Below are 17,019 nucleotides of genomic sequence, written 5' to 3'. Positions count from 1 at the left end.
GTATTGACTTTGTGCAGTTTAAGACACTGACTGGCTGATCACAGAAGCCTTGGAGATCTGTGTCTATTTTTTCTTCTCCCCCTTGCTCTCTTCCTTACCAGGGCCTTCGAAGTTTCTTGTTTACAGTCCACAAAAGAAGCCAGAGAGGACTGTGGTACCATTTCTAAGAAAGACTGAATCAAGATCTTCACAGAAAGGGAAATCACTGTTTCCATATTTCTTGTTGCAGAACCTCAAGTCGCAAACAATGCTGGGAAAAGCAAAACTTCTGCCATCTCATTCATAGCTATTTTATCACTGAATCTGTCCAATCTCTTCATGCAACTCTCATTGTACAGTTGCTTAAGGATGATGGGCTTATACTGTTTCTTCTTCCCCAGATGAGAAGGTCCGCTGTCTTTCCCAGAAGGACATGGTTTTGAAACACCCAGCTCTGAAGAAAGCCATAATCCCACTACTCACAAACATTGGACAGGCAGAAAACAAGACCTTTTCAACACACTTCCCTGTCAGCTTGATTTTTAGAAATTGAAATTGAGACTGGAGAGGTCATTGCTAACCCTTGTGAGACGCTGCATCAATAGACAAGAGGAGCCATGAAGTGTCCATGTTATGCAAACAATGAAATTGCAGCTTAAATCCTGGGTAGAGGGTAATAGTTTGCAGAGAAGAGTCTCTGTGACTTACAGCCCATTTATGCATTGATGCGTATAAGTCTGAGTTAGCAGAAATCAAGATAAGCAAACAGCTTCCTAGTTTAGAATGGGCTGAAAACCTCTAGATAAAGCTCTAGTTATGTTTGCTTAGCAAACACCTTCTAGTTTCTAGATCAGAAAGATATATTTCAGCATGATCAACCTTAGAGACTGTTAAAACCTAGGCTCCTCTTCCTACCGCAAGCTCTTGAGAAAATACAGTTTACAAATAACTAAGTTTGCCCTTACTGAAATCTAAGTGTCCACCATATGATCCAAAAACTACGATTCTGTGCAGATAAAGCTAATATCCCCCAAAGAACAGCACACTAACACCTTTTATTCTTAAATCAGTTCATCTTCTGAGCACAACTTTCATCAACATAGAGGTTACACTGAAAAACTGTTTTACAAGAATACTTAATATGACTGAATCAGGTTAATACAGCAGCTCAGCTCAAATTAATGAAGAGTTCAGGTGCCTCCACGAATAGAGAACTGAAAATCATGAATAGGAACCATAACTTCTTTTTTGAAGAACATTCTTCACGGGCAAGATCACTCAAGAGAATAACTGCTTTGCTCTATTCAGTATTACAGTAACTGCAGTAATTTTATCAACTGGGTTAACACTTACCAAGTACAGGGTTATACAAGCTGGTCTCCTTACAGATGTTTGGGAAAATAGAAGGCAAGTAATATTTCTTAAAGTTTGAGAACAAAAATGAAAATCCCTTTTCCTGGTTTTCCTTGTTCTTCCATTCTAAACTCTTAACCTAACAAAAATAAAAAAAAAGAAAAAAGAAAAAAAAATCAAAACCACCCTTGTGTAAAGTAGCTTTACTGCAGCATCTAGAAGTAGAAGAGAAACATAATTGATGAAATTGCTTCATTACATTACTGCTTTGGAACTAGATCATATGCATTCTAATAAACACTTTTGCAAAGGTCGAACAGATAAAATTAGCTGGGAAACATTTAAGGAAATGCAAAGACTTTTCTCCCTCAAAGTCTTGCTTCAAAAAAACCCTGAGCACACCAAATACTGAAACCAACAGAACTAAATACGCTTTAATGGCCATCTTGCAAAGTCAGAAGTAAACCTGAAATGATTGTTTGGATTTAACAAAATTGTTTTCAAAATGCTTTATAAGAACAATTACCCTTGCTTATCTGAAAATTTGTTTCAAGTAACAAGCATCCATAGATTCGTTACATTAGGTAATTGGATTCATCCGCACGGTAGGCAATACGAAAGAAAAATCTGTCATCAACCAAAAGCAGTAGAAGATACAACTTTAAAGTTGTGTTACACAAGTCTACCTTCACAGATCACAGGTGCTGGTAACCCTTCCTTGTTACAAAATGTTTTCCTACTGAAAAGCACAGTAAGTGCTCCTTAATAATAAACTCAATATCCAGTTTCCACTCTTCTTCTGCAGAATTCATCTGCCTGCTGAGATGGCTAATCTGTGAAATCTACCACTCAAGATAATGGGAATTTTCAAGAAAGCATTTTTCTGTTCTTTATGCCCAAGTCCACAGTTCTACCATAACATCTTCAGAGCAATGGGCCCTTAAAATGAAAGGAGCATCAACCTTAACCTCAGAAGATTTATTTTTATGTTTTCACATACATATATAATTTTTTTTAGGCATTAAAATATGAAGAGAGATTCTATCAAAAGAAGTGAATAGAAAAGATGTCTAATATATAGTATTTAGTGACCTATGGTTCTTTTAGCAGAACTTAATACCAAAGAAGTGACTATTCTCTTTGAAATTATCCTTGCTTCTGAAGAAACTTTAACAAAACAGAGAAGAGATCTTTCATTAACCTAGAAAACAAATTCTGACACTTGTCTGAATGACTTATCTAAATTTAAGTATAATAATATTCATTTACTAGAGAAAGCTGCTAACTTCAAAAAAACCAAAACACCTTACATTCTTGAAGACAACAGTCATCATTAAGCTTACCCTATAGATCACAAGTATGATAACCTCTGTTCAAATCAGGAGGTGCTGAAAGTAATAAAATGAGGTTGCAGTCATACTCTGTGACCTTGGAATAAGGCAGATACAGGGAGACCACGAAATAATTTGGTGTATGGATGCCATATTTGTGCCACTGTCCAGCCACTTTAGCACAACCTGCAAAAACATGCAGAGGAACTTATGGGCAGATGCCCAGCTGGGTTCTGCTGGACAAGTCTGACCCAGAAGGCAGTGTCACGAAACACCTACAGCATGTCATGCAGCTAAGCATTTTGCTGGGCACGTGACAGCAGAGCAGGCTTAGAGGAAGCATGTGCTAACTGGACAGCAAATGAATTAAATAAAATGTAATAACTTAGGCACATAGCTTTTGATAGGTGCTCTTGTCCTTTCCTGTCCTAGGCATTTGCAGTATTGATAGCTATCATGGAAATGTAAAAATGCAAGAGGAAGGACACAGTAGGGAATAAGTGACATCTAACTCGCACTCTGTGGCCTAGACACTCAAGTCTTCATTTTCTGTGAACTGTTTAACTCTAATCTGCATTTGAGGTATTTTGGGCTCTTCAGAATTCATTAGCTGGTGTTCATGTAGCACTGCAGCTAAACCAGTGTAATCCCAGTTCAGCTGCTTTCAAGCAATGCCTAAGTCTTATAAGCCTTGTCAGATATGAAGTATTCCAAGTGTGCACCATGCTTCCCATTGCTTCTGTTTTGAGAGGGCTCGCTTGCTCAGGTGTAGCACTAATCCCAAACTGTCTCTGGGCAGTGCACTATATTATGTTTGAGTTTATAAGACTCTGAGAACAAAAATCCCTGGAATTACAGGCAAGATACCTACAGAAGTCATGGCATCAGCCCTGCAAGATCTGGGTAGTAAAAATCTTGTTGATTAAAGAAAAGCCTTGCTAGAAAGCCATCATTTTTGTATTGTGCTCTCAACACACCCTGGAGTACCTCTACTAATCGGGACTTTCAGTAGCCCAAAGTCTGTCCCTGCCTTCTCTCCTTAGAGAATGAAGAGGCTCTATGGTTAATCTTCTGTAACAGCATGAATCCTAAGATGGTTAGAGGAAAAACATAACCTTAAGTACAGACACATTGGCCATCCTAGTCTTACAAACTGTTGGGTCTGACATCCTATTTCTGTTTGGTTTTACCAACTAACCAAGTATAAAGGAAAAGGGCAGCAAATGTTTCCTTGGACTTGTCAAAAGTCTGTATCACACACATTCAATGCTTTCAATTAGAAGTTTCCTCTTAGTTTGAAAAGCAGAGTCCCTGACCACCAAGAAAACCCCACAATAAAGAAGGATCTAGATGAGCCTTCCACTGGTTAAGGACATGGTGGTGAGGGTGGGTGAAATGGGGAGAGAGCACCAGCATGTCTGGCAGTGACTAACAGGTTCTCTCTCCATGCTGCAATCTGATGGAAGACCCCTGTGGTAATAGATCTGCGGATCTTCACTCAAAATAAGAAATGAACATTTTTCTAAAGATAATTTGCTTTTTATGAAGGACTTAGGGGGGAGGGAAGAAGGGCATTAAAGACTTTCATTTATGATTCCAGTAATAGTACTGCTAGTAATAAGTTATTCCCCTGTAACAGGCAAACAGATATTAGTTGTTTTACATTTGTTTGCTTGCAACCTATAGAACATACCTGAATTACTATGTATTTCAAAAGTGCTTCTAAAAAGTAGCTTGTCAAATCTTCTTGTCCTTTGTCTCCTGACTGTGGAGGAACAAGTGGAGTGATTTCCTCTATAGTCACTTGGGCTATTAAAAAAAAAAAAAAAAAGCAACTACATTTATACCATTTCTTTCACTATATGAGTATCTACCAAGTTATAGCACTACATATTTACTTGGGTAAGCAGAGACAATTACAGGCAAAACAAACCACCCACGGATTAATGAAAATTAGGAAATTTTTAGCTAATAAGATGCCATAGAACTAATTTCTTGCATATGTAAGAATACAAAGGATAATAACTAAGTTCTCCCTATGAACCTTGAGAATCTACCTGCCAAGACCCAGTATTTCTAAAAGGAGTTAGCCATTTCTTTTGAAATTTATGCAGTGTCACATTTCTTTCACCCTTTTCTTCATTTAGCAGTTGACCAATTACACTTGCATACAGTTTTTAGCTCTACACTTTGCTTGCACACTGAAGCTAGTTAGTGTTTTTGTTCCCCTCATTTCTGCAGTTAGAGGTTTGCATTTCACTCTTTGCACTTTGGAATTCTGTGCTGCCTAAATCCTCTTCTAGATTTGTTACTCCTTTCCTGCTGTAGAGAGATACATGAGATAACTCCAAACAGTATCTGATACTTACTGCCACATTTTACAGATAAAGCATCAGCTGAAATGCCAAAAAATTACATCAATAGCTCCATAATCTCCCTGCATACAAATTTATGTTACCTTTGTTATTTCGATGTGCCTTGCCCGTCCTGAGAATAGATATATGTAAAGAATATAGTAATGTTATCAAATTACTTACTTTCTTGAACATTAAGTGGAGGGTTAATGAGATTATCTAGTGTTCGGGGGCCATATTCAGACTGTGGTGATGAAAATCCAGGAATCAAGCAAGAAAACATCCATAATTGTTCTTTACTGCAGTTATTTTGAAGTGCTTGCAGCCACAAGAGAAAGAGACGCACACCTTCTCGACGTATCTTAAAAAAAGAAAGCAGAACAAGTTAACATGGCCCAGAACATACAAAAATATTTCCATTCGCCTTGGAGGGAGGAGGAAGAGAAGGCAAGAGGTAGAAAAGATGAGAACAGATGGACAGTACAACCACCAGGAATCAGAAGAGCCAAGCTACTGCACCTGCTACTTCTGCTGAAATGCAAGGACAACCCTGACATCTTCACACTGTCATGTTTGCCCTACAGAATCTCTTTTACAGGTCCTTCTCTAATAGAAGAGGAAGAAAATCAGCATGTGTCTAGTCACTTGCTTAGCTACAGCAGTGCAAGATGCCATTTGCATCTTTTATAGAAATCCAAAGAACATCATAAGATTACTAAATTAGTCCGTCAATTATAACAGAAAGATTTCTGCAGCAGAAGGTCTCCTCCTCCCCTTTTCTATTCTTTCTTTGCCTCCTTCCTCAAGGAAGGGGAAGCAGCCCTACTGCAGTCCTCTCCCGGCTCTCACACTGGACTGCTTCAGCACTAGCAAAGCCTGCAGGTGTTGTATAAAGGAATGGAGTACTCATTTGCAGCACAACCAAGAGTACACTTGCGTAGCGCCTTTTGCCCCAAGGTCAACTGTTCTCATACTGCGCACCAATAGGTAGTGGTCTCTTTGCCCTAGATAATTTTCCACTTCCAAGACAGCCCAAGCCCCCAAACCACACAGTTTCCTTGCCCCAACAATGAATAGTTAAGGCTCATTTCTGCTTTAAAACGAGATCCTTCAACCACTTGTGCACATTCTTGACTTCGGTACTCTGAATAATCATATTACTACTGTGATTAGTTTTACTGAGGTAAAGCTAACAATTGAAAGTCATGATCTGGTTCTGACTCCTGTGCTTTTACAATAAAAATACACCTTGATGTTCCTTTTTCTTTTCTTTATATTTTTACATATTTTAAACAAAATTAAGTAGCATGCAACTTTTCCCTATACCTTTAATGAATTTCCAGTGTGAAGAAGCTTCTTTAAAATCAACCCTGAAAAGAAAACAAAAGTAACTTGTTTTTGTTTTTCTTTACTAGGTAGAATGTCAGAGTTCTCGGTCAGACTTGATAATATCTTTTAAACAAGTCCTTGGCAATCTCCAGTTTACTCTTGGTGAACTTGATATCCTCAGGCAACTCTCAATGCCAGAAGAAGAAGAAAAAGAAATAAGGTCACCTTTCACAGCTTCCTTGTAACCTATAACATCTTTTCCTAAGGATGTTTTGGAAGGAGTGCGTGGGTGTGCACGTGTGTGTTTATAAAGTAAATGATTAATACCTTTAATATCAGTGTTCCCCTTTTGCAAATACAGACCTCCCAGTGTTCTATTTCCAGATTCCCAGCTTTAAATCTATCTAGAAAAAGCATCCCATGCTATACAACTGTTTATTTTGTTAACTTGCAAGCCCTTTATCCCTGTTATGCCACTTAAAGGTTAAGGAAATGAGCGGTACAAACCTAGTGCTCCTAATAAAAATAAGATTACAAAAAAGAAAGAAAGAAAAATCAACTTACCAATACTATGAAATTGCCACCTCTGATGAATCCTTTCTGGAAGAAGTTGCAAAATTTTCTACAAAAAAACAGAACCCAGGGATCTGTGCTGCAGATACCACATTCAGAAAACTAAATAGCACTCTCACAAAGCCCACAGATTGGAAACAGAAGAGTTAATAAAAAAAAAAAAAAACCCTTCCACGCTAGTTTCCTTGGAAACATTATTGTCTTTTTCAAGATAATCCCACTCCAAAAGCTAAGAAGCCCAAAGGCTCTAACAGACTGTCTGAAGAGTCCTGCATCAGAGATTTAAAATGTTACTGCAGCACTGCATTTTATCTGGCTCCATTGCCTCTCTGCTGGATATTACTGCTTACTGCATAGGGGGTGGAATGGGATGAATATCCATCTCTCAGTTGCTCTGGTTCACAACAGATTGTATTAGGTCAATTCCACTTTTATAGTGGCTTAAACTAGGATACTCAGCTGTGATGCCTCTGTGGTACAGGCAAACATTTACTTCAGCCTTCTCAAAGCAGAGGTTATGAGCTACAGCAGGGCAATAAAGAAAAGAGCTGGGACAATAATGGTCTGTCGTCAGATTTGTCAAAAAACTTTCAGATCATAAGGAACAGAGCACAGTTAGTGAAGAATGCAGTTATATACCTAAAATGTTGAAGTGCTTCATAATAGGCTTTTAGCTATTCCAGTCACATTACATGCTAGAGTCATTAACAAATTGTAAACAGCCTAATTTGCTAAATGAATTACTTACCCTGTCCCTCTAGAAGCCTGTGCAATTGCTTCCAAAGCACAGGTCACCTAGTATCACTTTATATAAAAAACAGTGATCAAGTAGCTCTCTTCAGATTCACTCCCTTTGTAACAGCCAACCCTACAGTTCATTGCATCAGTGTACCTTACTCAAAAGATCCCCAATTTGTATTCAGCCATGTGATATGCATTCAGCAGCTTTCGATTTTAAATATTCTTTAAAAAGTATAAAAGTAGGAAGCTGCGTAATTTAACATTCAAATTCAACAACTCTACAGGTTAAGAAAAACTCTCTTGTACAGATACAGAGCTCTGTACCCATTTCAATTAGGGTATCCATTTCAAACACAACCCTGGTTCCACAACTAGAAGCCTCCATCACATAGGAAAGACAACACTTGACATTCTAAGCTATTACTAAACTACTGCCTCTGCTCAGAAACAGTCTGATTTAATTCAGTTAGTTAAAGCCATCTTAATTAAGTCAAAGTACACTTTTGGTAAGGGTAAAGCTATTTTCAAATAATAGATCTTTTTTAAAATAGAAACAAGATACAGAAACTAATTCTGCAGGAGGATTCTGACTATTATGAGAAAATCAGGGATAACATGCAACCAAAAAGAATAATCGGAGATCACTTATATAAGAATTTCAGAGTGCACAATTCAGGGGGAAAATAACCAAAAAAATCCTTATAATCTATCTGCAGGGGGCAGAAAACATCTTTTTCCAATTAAGACATCTTCCTGCAAAAGTGTAAGTTAAGTAAGTTCTTTTTCTTCTTCTCACATAAAGCACATATATTCAACTCTAAGCAGAAGAAATGAATGTGTTTAGATGTAAAGTATATTTCTAGGCAACTTTAGGATAGCTATTCCATTGTTATTAAATAAGACTTAATTTCAAAAAGTTAAAAACTCATACTGGAATATTAAAATTATCTTACCTCAAAAATAAAAAGAATAGAATCTAATTCTTCCCTCTGAGACTTGTGACCTAGATGTAAGTAAAAATAAATAGAAGATACACTTTCATTACCAAAACAGAATTTAAAGTCCACTGACAAAGATCCTTGGACATGTAATATGTGCACTTCTACAACCGTAAAAGTGATTTTATATTTATTTTGCAAAGAGAAGGATATATTTTCTAGTTATACAAACTGGAAAAGTTGTAAACTGTAACTGTTTCTATTATAGAATCAACAGCTGGCAAAGGTTAAGTTATACAGTACCTCGCAAAGCAAAACTTGCAATAATTCTGCAGAACCCAAGATGCCTAACAACTTAAGAATCCTCATTTTGCCAAAGGGCAAAAATAGCCAGCAGAGAAAGAGTATCCTTGCTCATCGCCTTGGCACAGATTTCTAATCGCTTTGCCTTTATTTGCACTGTTGGCACTTATGCCTATTCCTGCACAGCTAATGATATCATTTCTGATCACAGATACCTTGCATTAACACACAAGCACCGGGCGGGGGGAGGGAAGAGTGTTATATTTAAAATACTTACCTTTTTGTTTAAGACCTACTTCAATAGTCACAAAATTTTCAAAGAACACATAATATATATGTGAGAAATGTAGGTCGAAAAACTGTTTGAGATCAATTGATTCTGCATTCTCTGAAAAACAGAACAGAATATTGTTTTTCTTTCAAATATTTAGTCATCCACAGTTTGTATACCATTATCCAGTAGTAAAAATAGAGATGTTTAAAATAAAAAATAATTCTTATTGATAAAGAACTTCATGAACTTTCTGGTTTTTTTTAAACTAAAGCCAATGAAATTGAATACTACTGTAAGGCCAAGTGAGTATTCAAGACAGGAAAGAGTATCTATCTTCTTTTGTGCTCACTGCATGACAGTAATGCCTATAAACCTCAGTCACAAACGAGAGTTCCACCAGGACTGCCACTGTACATATCAAAGTTGTTTTTATGAATAATTGAATAGAAATAAAGCTAGCAACCTCCCCACCTCCAAACTCCATGACAAAAGACTATCACTGTTTCCAACTGTAATTACTAGCCACAACTAAACTTACTCAAGAAGGCAGAGAGAAGGATGGTAAGAAAGACCACCTCTGCTCCTCAGAGGAAAAGGTTGGGGGAAACAAGCATTCCTCCTCTCTCCCAGCTCCAAACATGCACCTTCCCTCCCAGTTTGGACCAGTCCCCTATATTCCTTTCATGAGGTCACCTTAGGATATCAGAGGCTGGGACCTCAGGGATAGCCTGAGGTAAAAACACTGTGGGTGTGGAAAGGATTTCTTGTGCTTTCTTGTGGACCCCAGGAAGGCTTCCAGGCTCCGTTCCCACACCCTTAGATGGTTTTGTGCAAAACCCCACTTAAAGAAATACGTGACAACTTATCTAGATTGTTTTTAAACTGATTGTTTAAAAACAATCTTTTCTTTCATGTCTTAATACATGCACTGACCCCCCCCCAAAAAAAAAAAAAAAAAAAAACAAAAAACAAAAAAAAACTTCCTGCCCTGATATTTAACTACATAAGACTAGCAAAAGTAGGTGGCCAGAACAATAGAGAAGCACAACGAAATACAGAGACAGTATTTAAAAAGGAAATTTGTTTCCCTTCTCAGAATATTTGTGTGGAAAAAAAAATTAAACAGAAAGGCAATACAAACCAAAATGTAGACAGGTGCTTTGCACCCATCACCATTAAGGTTTATTAGCTCTGTACATTGAGGCATCTTTCACTATGGATGCATCTTCTATAATTCTCTACTTGACCATAATTTTTTCAGCTTTTTTTGAATGACATAATAAATCTTCATCATCTCACATGACATGTACAACTAGTAAAGTATAAAGCAACAATCAATTGAAAGGATGGCTAAAGCAGCACAGCAAATTTCCAATTTTATTTTTCTTATGTAGTTCTACAGTATCGCCATTTGAATTTTATCACAAGTCTTGCCAAAAAGTGTTTATAACACACACATTCAATTTCTGCAATATCACAGAATTGTGGCTATGTCTTTTGTTATCAATAGCATGGCAGAGCCAGAGTGCTCTTGGAAAAACCAGTGCTATATCAGCAACTGAGGCAACTCTTAAAGCAAAGCAGCTTACTGAGCGATAAACTTAGTGGGTCAGATATACAAGCATGTGCGTGACCATCTACCAAGCCTCCAGTTTTTCAGAAATCGCTACAATGCTTACAGATCAGGAACTGAACTGGTATAGTATAGAGTCTGACATTAAAGTAAGAAAAACCAAAAACAATTCTGCTTCAAAAAAAGCTGGCTATGATTTGCAGAAGGTCAAGGCAGGTACACAAGAATTATCACTACAGCATAGGCCCAACCTTTATAGTCACCTCCACTCATGGGGCAGAACTCCGTAGGAGTTCCAGACTGAGGGCAAGAGAATACAGCAGGAAACAAACTGACAGATTTTGGAATTGGAGGATTGAAAGAGAAAAAAAGGAATGACTGAGAGCTTCAGAAGAAAGGAAGGGAGCAGAAGATAGTATTTACTCAATATATGTAATTGCTGTATAGGAATTGCACCAAAAAAAGCAGTAGTATTGTTGATTATTTCATCAAGTAAAGCAGTGGAAAAATCTAGTTCCAAAACCCAAGGGAATCAGAAGCAGTTAAACAACTTCTCTGCAAATCAACGCATAGGAACAATGCATTTTGTGTGCCTGTTAAGTGTTTCATTTCAATCCTGAAATAAGCATTTATTCTTTTGCCAGAGATGGAGAAACCAAACTCCGAGGCAGGCAAATAATAAAAAAAAAGTCTTTCTTTAAAGACTTATAATCTTAACGCTTTTTAATTTTTGGAGATACTGTTCCTAGATTCTTCAGGAAACAAACTAAATGCCTAAATAATCAACCGAGTAGTTAATTTTCGTTTGTACCACATAATTATTGTAGTGGCATTTGCACATGTATGACTGGCACTATAGTAAGCCAGCCTCATGGCCCTCTGCCTTTCTAGAATCCTGTTCTGGAAGGAATTTCAGAGGACTTTCAAGAAGCAAATCCTTCTGGAGCCCTGTAGTATTTTTGTTTTGTTTTAAGCACAATGTGGTGACCCATCACTAAGGGCACCTCTAGTGATTCACTAAGATTACGGTCTGCAAATTTGGAACCTTGTGTTGGTCAAGGAAATCTGGATCTCATTATTCATACCAGACCCATAGGCCTTATTCCTTCTTTCTGTGGCTAAGTGTTTTGCCAAAGATCATGGCAGAATTCTGTGGCAGAACAAAGAGTAAATCCATATGTTCTAAGCATTTTATTATGGTTCACTTAGTCCATCCTTTTTAACTAGGAATAGTTTGTATCCACACAAGTCATCCAGGATTTCAGTAAGAACACCCTTTAATACTACATATTAGAGGAGCACCACCTCAGAGAACTTAAAACAGTAACCTTAAGTTGGATGTAAAACATTGAATAGAAGCAACACAGACTTTTACTTTATATTTAAGCTTGCAAGTGATCATCTGAGCAAGATTCTGCAACACTTACAAGGCATATAACACCCTGATCCTCTGTAGGAAGAAGAGCTCAGTGAGCTTTGACTTGCAACATATGCTGTCTTCCTTCCTGTTTATTCCATTTTCTACACATTACACTATAAACTACTATAAGCTAATTCCTCAGCAGCAACCACATATATATGAATGGGCTGATTTAGTAAGAGGAATATATTTATACTATTTAGATGATTACCTGCTGTATGAAATTAAAATGTTATAAATCAGATTAACTAGTATTTTCTGCATAGGACAGAATCTTAATGGTAAACAATCAAAATATTATAAACTAAAAACCCACACAGATCTTAGCAATATATAAATTTTTTGAAGAGAAAGTTAACATACTCCTAAACCCAGTTCACACACAACATCACAGAAATATACCACAGTATTTAACAGCACAGTCTAAGATACTACACCATTACAGAACAAACTGTGGTAAATTTTATATTTGATTTTAAGTGTTTCAGAGCTTAACAATCTGTTTATACGTAAAATCATGACATCAGACAGTACAGTAAAAGTGTTACCCTGACTCAATCCAAGAGATTTAGTGAGCTTCTAGGCCTCATCCTCACCCAAAAGTGAAATACCATTGACAATGCAGCTAACAGTGAACTGGAAGAATGCTGTATTTTTAGTAGGACTCTGCTTTATAGAAAAGGCATTAGAGACTGAAGTTTTCAGTATCAATTCTCATGATAATACACGCCATTAGTAAGCAAGAGGCTTCTAAGTGTCCTAAATTTCAGTTAGCATACAAGCAAAATGGCAACTTACTCTTAACTCCACAAGGTAGAAAAAAAATGTAACTGCAGCTTTTCAGCAAAACAGTACAGAAAAAATCAGTCATATATGGATAGTCTCTCAGATGTAAAGACATATTATTTAGAAAGGTGAAGCAGAAAATGTTCAGAGTCTACCGGAGGCTCTGGTGCAGTTAACACATTGTCACAGTGAAAAAGGCCTGATAACAAACCACATTGCTTAAAAATACTGTGCTGCAAGTGCAAACCTATTAAGCAAGCCTTATTCTTCCTTTTGTTTCAGATCACTAGCAGCTATTTAACCCAGAGAATTCAAACCGGGGGTGGGGGGTGTGGGGGGAGGAAAGAAGAAGGAGGGAAAAAAAGATTATTTCTTTGACAAAATCATCTTATCTTGATGTTTTGAGTACCAAAAATACTTCGAGAACATACTTCAAGAACTCTTTTAATAGACCTAAATTTTGGATCAGACAAGTTTGAATTCCTGATGACCAGCATCTTCTAGAGACAAACCTATGAGAAAAAAAATTCATGCATGAGTAAGCACTCTAACAGCACTAATGAACATCACCTACATACAAATTGTCACCACATTTCAACACCAATGCTCCACAGAAATGAGCAAAAGCAGCTGACATCTCTCTAAGCTAATCATTTCAGGTTGCATACAGACTCCACAAGAGTTACAACACTAGTAAACACTTTAAAACACTTCCACAAAAGCCTCACCCGTGCTCCAGAGCTCAACCTTTTATTTAAGCAAATACAAACACTTCCACAGTTATGTAGTTCTTTTCATTCTTAACTGCCACAAACTAAACCCCCAGAGACCATTCCTTTGTACCCAAGCAGTGAAAGCCCCCGCTTCATGTAGCTTGGGGCTTTGATCTAACTCCAGCCCTTACCCTCACAGGCCAGCAGTACTGGCTGTTGCTGGTGTTTTTAACTCAAGTGTAACTTAGCCAAAGAGTTAAATCAAGACTGATACTACACCAAGTCAAATTTCTTAAACTGGACTCAACCTGTGGCCAAATGCAGGAATTACACCAGCGACATATCCAGAGCAGTTAGCATTACCAGGAAAGGTGAGGGGAGACAAAACAAAACAAGAAAAACAACCATGCAACTCTTGCCAAAAGTAATACAACTTTGCACAGGCACAGAAACTTCTCAAATAGTTATCTTTAGAGAGAATTCCAAGCAGCTAGTTGTCACCCCCCTTTCACCTTTACTACTGTAATATTTTTTTCATTATAGTACCAGTGATACTATTATGAATTACGTTCAAATGCAACACCAATGAATGCCATCCAGCTGAAGCATTAGGGCTGAATGCCAGTCAAATATATTTCTTAAATTAAAATCCTTTTTAGACGAATGCAGTCTGTGTTTAAGTATTAGATTAATATTATACAATATATCAGAGTGGGTGTCCAAAACAGAATGTTTCATCCTCTACAATGTAGCTTGACTTTCCCCTTCCAGAGATTACCTACATATGATCCCAAGCACCAACCAACCCCAGAGAATAATAAAAAAACAAAACAAACACACATACAACAATGTACTTCAGAGACTCTGCTCTCTTAGCACTACAATTTACAAGCATTCTCCATGGTTCCAGGAATACAAGTAGTATAGTTTTGAGCTATAAGACGCAAGCAAAATAAATGATTAAAAACAAAATATTTTTTCTTTACTGTGGAGTAAGAGAGGCCTGTGACTCCTAACCTACAAAAACAAAACAAAAAAAAAAAAACAAAAAAAACCACCACAAGAACACACTATTAAAAGTTCAGCCTTAAAACTAAATCTTAAGATTGGTCAGATATCCAGCTGTCTTAATTATCTGAAACGTTCTCAAACCATTGTTTTAATAAAAGGACAAAAATCAAGCATCACTTGATGCCTGAAGAACTACCAGAATGAACTTTTAAAAACTATAATTTTAGAATCTTGTAACATTATTACATTGTTGCTATTGTTCATGTGTATATACACATAGCAAAAGGACTTTTTGATCCAGAAGCCTGATTAAACAGTAACAGATTATAAAAACACTGTTTTTCAATGCTCTTTCTCCTAAGCTACTAATACTCTAGGAATTGCTAATAAGTATATTTCCTGGAAAACTGTAGACTTCATTCTGAAGGCAACACCTAATTCCAGAAGGTGCACCATGTGCCTCCACTTCCATCTCCCAGGAGGTCTCAGCGATCACACCTGCACTAACTGTAGCTTTCAGCCTTCCTTAATAGCAGGGTTTCACTTCCATCAAGACTGAGCCACTTCCATACAAAGTGCAAGAGAACCCCATACCACATTCCTGCTGAAGGATGCTCTAATAACCAAAGTAACTGACAGTACACAGAACTGTTACAGCTTTTACAGCATATATAAACAAGACAGAAGAACAATTTGACAAAAATCAGATGCTGATGAAGACAGCATTAGGAAACTGTATGAAACTTGAAGCAGCTGCCATAACTAAGGGAAAAAAAACCCACAACACTGAAACCAAACACAAAAGATGAACACTTCTATACAGGAAGAAACCAATGATACACCTTAATAGAGTCAAGTTTCTCAAAGCTGATAGCACCAGCTGTTTCAAGAAAAATACTGCAGTATGAAAACACCAAAAAGCAGATTACCCTCATTCACAGACTGTTATGACCCAAGATACGAGACTTCAATCTCTTTCCAATTCCTCTTAGTATTTGTTAAAACTTTAACAGTACTACTTGGAGGTCTTTTCCTAAAGGCTTTTGACTGCTACAAGAAGTTATGCCAGTGACTTGTATAAATTCACCATGTATTAAATTTACTTTAACAGATGATCAATTCTAAATTAGTCACATGAATTTCACTCAATTTTCCTTGGTTTCTGAATTACAAAAAAGGCCAAATACAAGACAGGATACTGAACTGAAGTGGCAAGCAGCAGGTGTGTACCAAGAGTTTCAAAAAAGAATACAAAGGCATTTCCCCCAGTATGCCAACAGCTGAAAGTCTAGTCTGTGGCTCACAAGCTTCCCAAGCCAAAAATCCTTCTGCACCGTGAATTTAGTAGCCCTTAATAGACTTTACTTCCTAACCTTTTTCACATATGCTTACACATTTTTCACTATGTACCCCTACAGAAAGGGGTTCTAAAGCTTTCAATTTCTCTTCACATTGAAGCTTTATTCCTACCACACTCCTTCCCATCTTAAGTCTCTGAATCCAATGCTGAACATAGTAGTAGGACGACTAAAGCTGCAATGACATTTTCTGATAATGATACACCATTGATTTATGAAGTATTTGCTACATTCCTTTTGCATCCAGACAAATTTGCATTTTGACTGATGCTGCTTATTAAGCATAAATTTAAACTGAGCTGTCACCAATGACAAGATATTTCTTCTTGAAATAATACAACTCACTGCATTCTATATTATCTTGCAAAAGACATTTAAGTAAATCCATCTAATGTGCACTACTTTTCATTTGTCAAAAATAAATGTCACCTGCCTCTCTACTATGCATCCACTTAGCTTCATTAAGTTCTCTGAAATTGTTCAGTCTCTTTTGGTCCTGACTAACAACAATATTATACTCTCTCATTATTCCCCAACTTAAATATTTTTAGATGATGTCTATCTTGAAACACTGCCTTGTAAGATCCAACTGTCAAACTTTCATCATAATGAAATTTTAAGAATTCTCCTCTTTGGCTAATAGACAAGGAGCAGTCTTATAATTCATGAGCACTCTATCTCTTTTCAAGATTACTTCATTATTTTAGTAATGTCTTCTTGGAGAATGAGTGCCTTGGACGCCTCAAGAACAGGAAGATGAACCGATACTTCTCCTTCTTCCCCCAAGTCATAATTAAAAGTAATAACCATGAATCCATGGCCATGCTTTGGTTTATCATCGCTATACCAAAGACTAAAAAGAGCAACAACAAAAAATATTTTGACTCTTGTTCAATATACCCTGCAGGTCTACTGAAAGGTTCTCAAGCTTACGAACAGAAGAAACTTCTTTCTACTTTTTGAAAGTGAAACAGCAGAGAATT

At 37.0% G+C, this 17,019-nt stretch overlaps 1 protein-coding gene across 9 annotated transcripts in view; it reads right to left on the bottom strand.

Annotated features, from left to right (window-relative positions):
* Nucleotides 1–17,019, bottom strand: part of RALGAPA1 (Ral GTPase activating protein catalytic subunit alpha 1) — a 134,356-nt gene that overhangs the window by 114,586 nt on the left and 2,751 nt on the right. For all 9 annotated transcript variants that reach the window (XM_064512351.1, XM_064512350.1, XM_064512352.1 and 6 more), the window contains exons 2-8: nt 9,179–9,289; nt 8,614–8,663; nt 6,911–6,968; nt 6,344–6,387; nt 5,201–5,378; nt 4,357–4,472; nt 1,333–1,471 (exon numbers count right to left, since the gene is read on the bottom strand). In XM_064512351.1, the coding sequence (XP_064368421.1) occupies nt 1,333–1,471; nt 4,357–4,472; nt 5,201–5,378; nt 6,344–6,387; nt 6,911–6,968; nt 8,614–8,663; nt 9,179–9,289 (696 nt within the window). The remainder of the gene's footprint in view (nt 1–1,332; nt 1,472–4,356; nt 4,473–5,200; nt 5,379–6,343; nt 6,388–6,910; nt 6,969–8,613; nt 8,664–9,178; nt 9,290–17,019) is intronic.

The sequence above is a fragment of the Dromaius novaehollandiae genome, chromosome 5 (assembly GCF_036370855.1).
Source record: "Dromaius novaehollandiae isolate bDroNov1 chromosome 5, bDroNov1.hap1, whole genome shotgun sequence".
Lineage (NCBI taxonomy): Eukaryota > Metazoa > Chordata > Aves > Casuariiformes > Dromaiidae > Dromaius > Dromaius novaehollandiae.
The sequence above is the reverse complement of the archived record's forward strand: the minus strand, read 5'-3'. Positions and strand labels throughout refer to the sequence as shown.